We start from the raw sequence: 10018 nt of genomic DNA, 5'->3' as shown, positions 1-10018 counted from the left end.
AAGTCACATTAATCCACTTGTGAATTGTTTTATTGTTTTGTTTTGCAAAGTTAGTGAATGAGGTAAGGGTAGGGGTTAAGGATCAGTGAGTCAAAGTCTAAAAAGATTCTGGGAAGGAGAGAAAGAAGACCAATGCTTCAGGAACTTGAGGGTTAACAACCACAAAATGTTTAGTATAGTTTGGTCAATTGAACTTGAATTCCTGTCAATTCTGCACATGTGCTGTTACTGAAACTATATGACATAGACTCATAGAAAATAATTTATAATAACTTTTTTTTTTAATCTTTTGAATCAACTGAAGTTCCTTTGAATCAACCGAACAGAACTGACCCTGACCTACCATCCATGTGTCGTGCACAGAACCATGCCCTTTAGTCACATTCTTCTATTCAGTGAATGATCATGATCTTTTATAGGCATCATTAGAGTGAAGTAAAAGCTGTATTGTGAGTGAATAATAAGCTAGATCAGGGGTAATAAAGGTAAGAAGGTATCATGCTTTATAGGGTCTTCTTGACTGCATTATCACATTTTGTTCAGACTGTTGGCACAGGAGCCATCAATGTTGTAACTCTTTATCACCAACAGGGAGCAGTGTGATCCCACACTAGACATGAGTACATGAAGCCAATGGTAATGTGACCACAACCACATTACCAAAATTGTTTGTATCCTTGAACCATGTGGCTATGTAACTTTTTACAGCTGATGCTACATACTAAAATGGTTTTAGCATTCAGACAGATACCCTGTAATAATAATAATAATAATAATGTTCTGTAAGATACACCCTCACCTTTGGCTTTGCTGGGGTGACCCGGTAACCCACAGAAACCTGGATACCATGACACATTATTGAACAAAAAAGCCAAAGAGCAGGAGCTAATTTAAACAGTTCTATCCATGCATACAATCAGTTAATATCTTCATCTACAGCTGGAGCCTCCTGCTCTGCAGTGGACAGTGGAGTGGAGTGTAGTAACCACAGGTTCTGGTGCTCACCAGCTGTAACAGCATCTCCATATGGAAGATCTCAGGGTTCCAGTGGAGCTGCTGTTATGTGTGGAGAGACACCCCTGTTCACCACCTTGGAAGAAACTATATCTATATTTGACATTCTCACTTGTGTATGAATCAACTCTGTTTCCATTCTAATTTCATTGTTATTTGTATACATTTATTTTAATTAATAAATAATTTAATTAATAAATAAAACCACTATATGATTGTACCTCCTCATTGTATCATTGTTCATTGTATCTATTCATTTACACACAGCGCGCACGCGCGCGCGCACACACACACACACACATACACCCAGGTGTGATTGTGTGCATGATTGTGTGTACCACCAACTGCATCATTGTCATCTAAAAGGGAGCACGATAACGTCCACAGCACCTAGTATGATGTCCAATGAGTACGACGTCAATTTTCCTGTTCTGATGGAACATGAACATGACTGTGGATTCCCAATGCAGACGTGGCTGTGTAGCTGGGGCCAGCTTTTAATGAACTGCAGAGTGTTTAGGCAAGCCAGTTATGTGTCCAGCAGCTGTCACCCACTTGCTATTTGTGATATCAGATTTAACTGATTGACTGATCGTAGGTATGGTAAACGTTTGGCATTTCAGCTGGTTGCGAGACTTTTATTTCGAAATGTATATTACGCTTCCGCTTATGCGTGTCACAAAACAGCCGGTGAGGGATTTTACGCGCTCACGGACTTGAACGATCGGGTCAAATACGGGTTCCTCCCACTGTATACAGGGTTTCGTTTGTTATTCATTCTTTCAAGAGAAACAACCAGATCAAATTTTTTTAATCTATTGTTTTTTATGAAAGACAAAAGCAAGGTAGCCATATTAATACACAGCTAGCTTAGCTAGAGGAGTACTTCCTGGATAATTACTTGCGTTGCTCGTACTACTACAAGGAGGGTGGGACGATCAAAACCTCAAGACCTCGCCGACTCGACGACATTCTACTCTGTGACAGAGTAGCACATTCCTGTTTCAGATTCAGAAGCGACACTTTGGTGTCAACTATAGCATAAGCCACCATGTTTCGCTGGTCCAATAGAGATGGAAAGAAAGACCCTGAATTGTTCCAGAATGTTTCAGAAGGTTTGAAGAAACTCTACCGAACTAAACTCTTTCCACTGGAGGACACCTATCACTTCCACGACTTCCACTCACCTGCGCTAGAGGATGCTGACTTCGACAACAAACCAATGGTTCTCTTGGTTGGTCAGTATTCAACCGGGAAAACAACCTTTATTCGACACCTGATGGAGCAGGACTTCCCTGGCATGCGAATTGGCCCCGAGCCTACTACAGACTCTTTCATAGCGGTAATGCACGGCGAACAGGACGGGGTGATACCGGGGAATGCTTTGGTTGTCGACCCCAAAAAACCATTCCGCAAACTCAACGCATTTGGTAATGCGTTCCTCAACAGGTAAAGCTTCTTCCTAGTAGACCCAGTCGGCTACCATGTCAGTGTAATACATGTTTGTATTGATAAAGTAGTAGGATTATAGCAGGCTGTCCACTTCATAGTTTGAAAGAATGATTTATAACTTACTACACATGAAAGCATACAACTCAAGCTACAACATTCACAAATATGGTTTATTGCAATAATTGATGGTGTAAACTAAGTGACCACCTCAATGTCATTGTCAGTGGCACCGCTCAATATTAAAATCATATTCTCACGAGCCCATGCATGTAGGGACTTTGAAACAAAGCTGTCTGCTGTTGCGCAACATTCATCTAGCCCACTGTGTTTTTCCCTGGATTCCATCATCAACAGAATGTAGGCTTAATCCACAACATCCTTATTGAGGATAAGTGTTACCTTGTCAGGTTGAAACAAGCATATCCCCATATCAGGTTGAAACAGTCATATCCTCTGAACTGGTTTAAAAACCACTGATGTCACTGTAAAGTAACTTGAAAACAGGAACGATTGGATTTCAGGTAACCAAGCAACAGTGTGTTATCTTTTCCTCTGTTATTCATGCAGTTTGACACCCAAGGCTACAGTTGTTACATCAGTAACAGCTGGGCAACACACCACCAAGGCTTCTGTAGGCTGTGAGGCATTATGAAATCATAGTCAATCAGTCTTAAAGGTTGTGGTGTGCTCTTTATGGTATCATGACATAGTAGCCAATAGCATGCGATTATACTGGTCAGGTTATTTGTGTGTTTTGAGTCGTCAACGTCATTCAGGGATCGGCTCTACTGGGCATCATGACACAACTTCCATTCAGAGTTCCAATTTGCCCTGAGGCATTATGACATCGATCATTCAGAGTTCCAGATTTCTCTTCAAGCCATTATTTGACATTAGTCATTCATAGTTCATGACTGCCATATGAGGCACTATGCCATCACAGTGACTCAGAGGTCTTAGCTCTACAAGGCTTTATGACATTGTAGTTCTCATCTATTCTATAGGGCATTATGACACACAGTTATCTAGAGTTCTAGATGATTAACAACCAGGCATTAATATAGGTATTTTGACATCAGTAATTCAGAGTTCTAGTCTGTTCTATTATGACACAGGCTATGTCCTTCCATAGCCCAGATTTGAGTCCAGAAAAGTTTAAGTAACTTATCTAGGCCAATAAACATCTGGTGCCTTTGACTAAAGTCTGAGTTGACAGAATGATTCTTGAGGAAGTGGTAGTTCCAATATAGGCCCCACAACCCCAAAGGTTTTTCATCATATTCTCCCAAACATACATATTCTTTAGGTCAGAGTATCCTCTCTCTGTAAGAACTTGTCTGGTAGCACAAAGGAGTAGCACCCAAACAGATGGTCAGATAAACCCAAAGTTGTTTGTCTCAGTGCATACACACTGATTGGACAGGTTTCTGGAGGAGTCATGCAGTCAATCTGGACAAGGCGGATTTCCACAGCCCCAGATTAGCACCAGTCTCTTACTGCCATATGGTGGATTAAGACACATTTAAAGAAGGTTGACACTGCTGCAGAGCTGTCTTATGACTATTGTGACCCAGAGCAGCACACAGCTGGATATGATAATGGCTGTAAATACAGGTCTAGGTCGAGGACTCTAGTCTAACTATAGGTTGGCCCATAACCTCCAGTCATTGGACCACTGTGTTTGTGTTCACAATGGGAGTAGTAAGAGTCAGCAGAGTTGGAGTTCCGTTTTACTCAGCCCGTGTTATTCCAGGGCACTGACTCTGCAGTTTACTCGGCTTCCAGTAAGATTCCAAAGGGAAACGTGCTAAAAAGCACCAAGTTGCATAGTCCACGTCCTCAAAATTAATACTGTGGTATTTCTTCACTCTGGGATGTTGTAGCGACGCTGAGGGGCACAGGGAGGGGGCTGGGTTTCTGTTACTGACTAGTGTGGAGAGACTTGGAGTGTAGCTGTGTGAAGCACCCTGTGGAAAATGTTAGATAAACGGGAAGCCTGGACAGAATTCCACAAAATGTATGACATATGATCAGCCAAAGTGGAAAAAAGGCACATGTTTTTGTTACACTTGGCAACCATGTCTATTGTAATGTGATACTAACACATTATCTTTTCCTTATTTCTTTGACTTCTTGTTTGGCCTTCAATTTTTATTTTCCTCTCTTGCTGTTTGAAGGGTCTTGTTGTAAAGGGTACATTTGTACTAGTTCCTCTGCTGCGGTCGTGTGAGGAATGTAAGAGCTTAGTTCTGCTGGTCTTGTGACCTAATGCCTTCAGCCTATGTTTTGAATATTGTTCTGAGTGAGTGAGCGAGTAGTGGAGTAGCAGTTCTAGGATGGGAAAAAGAGAAGTGTAAAATGGTAACAATGGGCCTCTTTGTCTGAGGAAACTACCATCTTCTGTTTGACCCTGTCCTCTCCAGATACAAAACATGTGATCATCTTTGTGGGTGTCATTGTCGGCTTTTAATTCTACACCCAAGTCGACAAAGGTGAAACCCCCATGTATGTATTTTTTGGCTAGGCCAATGCACAACATCTTGTATGGGAGTAGGACACAGAGTCAAGGTTATTCACAAGCTATCTTACGAAGAATTGTACAAATTGTACATTCACTTCACTCCGACTGAAAAGTTCTCTCTTTGTTTTTATTCTGTATTGTTCAAGTTAAACCATTCTATTCCTGGCAAGAAACAAGCATAGCTCAGTAACAAGCATTGGTTAGACAATTGCCTTGCTTTGTTGCAACACTCTCAACTTCACCCAACTGGTTTTTTACAGTGCATGTCTCTCACGGTCACTTCCGCCCTCCCTCTCTATCTCCTTGCAGATTTATGTGTGCTCAGATGCCCAACCCAGTCCTGGAGAGCATAAGTATCATCGATACCCCTGGAATCCTGTCAGGGGAGAAACAGAGGATCAGCAGAGGTCAGTTACCCCCCCCCCCCCCCCCTCCTTCCCCTCAAAGCTGGCCTGAGTAAAAAACACTTTTACAAACACTTTTTTTCTGTCATAGTGTACCAATAAAAGGAACTGGGTTATTTGACGTAGTCAATATTTTGGTAAGGAAGCTGACTAATACTGAGCTAACAGTGTACATTTCTCAATAATCCCATTGTTGCGCACTAGGCTGATATTACATGTCAAATATCCCCCTATTGGCAATGTTTCATATGGCTAGAAAGAAAGCAAGGGATAATTTAACAGAGAGAAGGATGAGGAAAAAAAGGACAGACTAAACATAAATAGCTATCAGATCAGGAACTGAGTGAATGATGATGATGATAATAATCATAATATATGCCATTTAGCTGACGCTTTTATCCAAAGCGACTTACATTGCAGTGAGTGCATACGTTTCAGTATATATGGTCCCAGCAGGAATCAAACCCACAACCTAAGCGTTGTTAGCACCATGCTCTACCAACTGAGTCACAGAGGTGTGTGGGTGGGTTGGGGGTGTGTGGGTGGGGTACGTAACTATGTGTGTATTTTATGTCGAGGTCACCCTTTGGGGGGCTGAGAGTTGCAGACGAAACGCGATACTCGAGAATAGCACATACCTCAGACAGCTATGATTCCATAGACACACATTCACTCACGTGGCTGTATTGTACATCTGAGGTATGACTAAGTAGCAGATGTGTGTGGGTGGGGGAGTGGTAGCATTGGCCAGTGTGGTCTGTCGTGGGGCAGGCTGAACCAGGGTTAGACTGCAGAGAGAGGTGCAGTTGTTGTCTGGGGACAGTTGTGTTCAAACGAGCCATTTGACGGAAGGAATGTCACGGGCTAAATCCCACGGGTCTCTTTGACTTTCAGATTCCCCTTTTTACTTTCTCCCTCTTTTCTGTCTCCCTTTCTGACTCTCCCTCTCCCCTGTCTGGCTTGCTTTGCTGTTATTTAATGTGTATTTTCTCTCCCCTACCCGTCTCTTTCAATCATTATCACTCTCTCTCTCTCTCTCTCACTCACACACACACACACACACACACTCACACACACACACACACACACACACACACACACACACACACTCACATGCACAAAAGCTCCCAGTGGAATGCCTGTGCAGCAGATCTGGCGCTGATTGTGTGGCCGTGTCGATGAGCTTTAGACTGCATTCTTCCCAGATCAGATGACACAGGCACTAATCAGAACCATAATTCCCCCTCTCTTTTTCACTCTCTTTCTCTTTTTTTTTTTAAAGAGACTTGCTGTGCCAAAACTCCCCAGGCTTCTGTTCAGAAAAGGCCTCTCTGTTCCTATGCATTTTAGACTCTTTTTGTTTCGTGTTGCTTCTGAATTTACCAAATTGGATTATTGTATTATTCAGAGGTGAATAATACATTTGTATATTTTGCAGGGCAGGGACATTTTTGGATCACACACTATACTGGGTCTTAATCTTCTATTAATTATCTCTGCCTATGTGGGTCCACCCTCCAACCCCCCAGCCCACAACAACATGCACCATTATCCTCTTTCAGTCATCAACCCTATCTCCCTCTCTCCCTCTTTTCTATCACTTTTACCACCCCTCTTTGGGATATCAGCTACAGATATGGGCTATCAGACACAGTGCATAATTCTGATTGATTGAGTCCGCTATGCCCCCCCTCCCCCTCTAGGGTATGACTTCGCTGCCGTGCTGGAGTGGTTCGCTGAGCGCGTGGACCGCATCATCCTCCTCTTTGACGCCCACAAGCTGGACATCTCAGACGAGTTCTCTGAGGTGATCCGCGCACTCAAGAACCATGAGGACAAGATGCGTGTGGTCCTCAACAAGGCCGACCAGATCAGCACACAGCAGCTGATGCGTGTCTATGGCGCCCTCATGTGGTCGCTGGGGAAGATCATCAACACACCTGAGGTGGTGCGTGTCTACATCGGCTCCTTCTGGTCCGAGCGGCTCCTGGTGGCTGACAACAGGAAGCTGTTCGAGGCCGAGGAGCAGGACCTGTTCCAGGACATCCAGACGCTGCCGCGCAATGCAGCGCTCCGGAAACTCAACGACCTCATCAAGCGGGCACGTCTAGCTAAGGTGAGACATGGAGGAGGTGCAGGGGGCTGATTTCAGGTCTCAGGGGTGTAAGGCAGGTAAGAGTGTAGGTGGGAGGGAAGGTAGATAAGGAAGTAAGGGGCGTAGAGTGTGAGTTGTTTCTGTCTATTGAGGCCTTAGAAAATGTGAAGGGTGTGGTGAGGTGATATAAATAAAAAAGAAATATTCACTCTTTAAGCTCCCAACTATTGAGGCTGGTTATGTTGAGTTTTGTTTCTTAAGGCTGTTTGAACCCCTGTAGGTCCACGCGTACATCATCACCTCTCTTAAGAAGGATATGCCCAGCGTCTTTGGAAAGGAGTCCAAGAAGAAGGAGCTCATCGCCAACCTGAGAGAGACCTACCTGAAGATCGAGAAGGAGCACCAGATCTCCCCCGGAGACTTCCCCAAAATCGAAAGGATGCAGGTGAGACATACGCTCTGGGAATCCACATCTGGCTTCGATTTTTCTTTCCTTTTTCTTTTCCAGAGAAATGTTGAGGAAAAGCGTTTTTATTTTTTTGCACATATGACAACACAATGAAAGGAAAATCAGTGTTTGAATGTACAAGTTATAGTAAGAACTTAAATGTTATCCTGATCTGCATTTATTCCTCCTAAAATGTAAGATGTTGCATAGGTAATCTAGACCATCCAACATAGTGTTTATTTATTACCTCAGACGTTAACAGAGTGTTAATTCACCCTCTTCTCTGTAGGAGCTTTTGAGCGGTCACGACTTCTCAAAGTTCCCAACGATGAAGTCCAAGCTCCTGGAGGCCGTTGAGGAAATGCTGGCTAACGACATCGCCCACCTCATGACCCTGGTGAGACAAGAAGAGGCATCTATGTCTAGACATGTGGTGCATGGTGGAGCTTTTGAGGGTACGATGACCGGTCCCTTTGGCCACGGTTACGGCGAAGGCGCCGGGGAGGGCATCGATGAGCTGGAGTGGGTAGTGGGCCGGGACAAGCCGTCCTATGATGAAATCTTCTACACGCTGTCGCCAATCAACGGGAAGGTGTCCGGCGCCGCCGCCAAGAAGGAGATGGTGAAGTCCAAGTTGCCCAACACAGTGCTCGGAAAGATCTGGAAGCTGGCTGACGTGGACAAAGATGGCTACCTGGACGACGAGGAGTTTGCGCTAGCCAACCACCTCATCAAGGTGAAGCTGGAAGGGCATGAGCTGCCCACCAAGCTGCCCGAACACCTTGTGCCACCCTCTAAACGTGGGCAGGAAGTGGAGTGATCTGGGGGGGGGGGGGGGGGCTGCTGGGGGGTTGGGTTGGAACTGTTTGAAAGGACTTTAACAGAATAGACATTGGTCGTTTGCTGCATGATGGAAATTGGGAATATTGTCAAAGAAATGTTTCAGAAGTATACGGTCCATATGCTCATCCAAAGAAGCATAGCTTATCTTCTTGAAGAGAAACAAAAATCTAATTTAGAATTGTTTTATCTATATTTTTGTATTTCCTGACTATTGACTTTGAAGTTCTTTAAACTGCTTCCCTTTTTTTATTTTCTCAGATGAATAAAAACAAAATATGTCCCATCAGTGTTACATTTATTACATAGGAAACTCTTATTTTGAAATGGTTTGCCCCCTGCAAATGAGAGATGGTCATAGACAGCCTAGGGACAAGCGAACACCTGAGAACACAGCAGATTTATCTGCTGTGGCCACAGGGAAAGATATCATATTAATCCAGTCAACTAAAGAAAGATGATTGAGAATGAGGGAACCGAACTCTGGAAGACATTCATGTGAAGACAATTTACAATCTGGGAGTGCACTGAAGATAAACAGACAGACAAAGAAGTCTTACAGAAAGAATTATTTATGCAAGGGAGAGCCTGTTGGTGTAGTATGGAGTATGGAGAAACTTTCAAAAACTGGCTTGACTACTATATACAGTGCCTTTGTAAAGTATTCAGAACCCGAAGGCACTGTAGGGAAATAGCAAGTCCAGATGTGCCTGATTTCCATCATTCAAATGTTCTTATTTCCATATCTTAGATTCAAACTGATAAAGAGCGACGGAGAGAAAGAGTAACCATGTTTTACATCTCACTCAAGTTTTCAACTTCATTGTTTTCAATTTCATCGTGTTTGAAATACGATCGCATTGCCCGGGTGCATCCCACTGCCTAGTTCTATAGCCTCACTATGACATGTCTATAATGATAATTCAACCCTGAAAATGTTGAACGTTTTGACAGTGTGAAAAGATGGAGGGTTGAATGCAGGGTTGACTCACCCCTGGGCCACCCGGGGTTCACTCACCCCAGCGTCAAAAGTGGCAGTGTGAAAATGCCTATAGATCTTTGTCTCTAACACAGTCTTTATACATGGCACTCAAGACACGTTGAGCTGGTAGAGAATGGGCTAGTGCCAGGAATGTGAGGGATGTAGAAGCATCCAAACAGGTTTATAGCTTATCTTTTGCTATCAAAGTACAATAATGTTTTTGCCTTGCCTTACTCTACCCTCACCTATGGGACCAGCATGG

At 43.6% G+C, this 10018-nt stretch overlaps 1 protein-coding gene across 1 annotated transcript; it reads left to right on the top strand.

Moving 5' to 3' along the window:
• Window positions 1-1691: 1691 nt before the first annotated feature.
• On the top strand, window positions 1692-9060 carry ehd1a (EH-domain containing 1a). Its single transcript, XM_083686004.1, has 5 exons — window positions 1692-2463; window positions 5297-5394; window positions 7095-7507; window positions 7767-7931; window positions 8224-9060. The coding sequence occupies exons 1-5, from the start codon at window positions 2066-2068 to the stop codon at window positions 8752-8754; spliced, it is 1605 nt and encodes a 534-aa protein (XP_083542130.1). The 5' UTR covers window positions 1692-2065; the 3' UTR covers window positions 8755-9060.
• The last annotated feature ends 958 nt before the right edge of the window (window positions 9061-10018 follow it).

Source organism: Argentina silus (genome assembly GCF_951799395.1).
Source record: "Argentina silus genome assembly, chromosome: 15".
In the NCBI taxonomy this organism is placed as follows: domain Eukaryota; kingdom Metazoa; phylum Chordata; class Actinopteri; order Argentiniformes; family Argentinidae; genus Argentina; species Argentina silus.
This window is presented reverse-complemented; position numbering and strand designations above follow the sequence as displayed.

Excerpts from the sequence above, each read along its gene's own strand:
- ehd1a (XM_083686004.1), top strand. The coding sequence starts at position 2,066 with ATGTTTCGCTGGTCCAATAGAGATGGAAAGAAAGACCCTGAATTGTTC. Across the intron at positions 2,464-5,296 it reads GGTAATGCGTTCCTCAACAG|ATTTATGTGTGCTCAGATGC; the intron begins GTAAAGCTTCTT and ends ATCTCCTTGCAG. Across the intron at positions 7,508-7,766 it reads AGCGGGCACGTCTAGCTAAG|GTCCACGCGTACATCATCAC; the intron begins GTGAGACATGGA and ends GAACCCCTGTAG.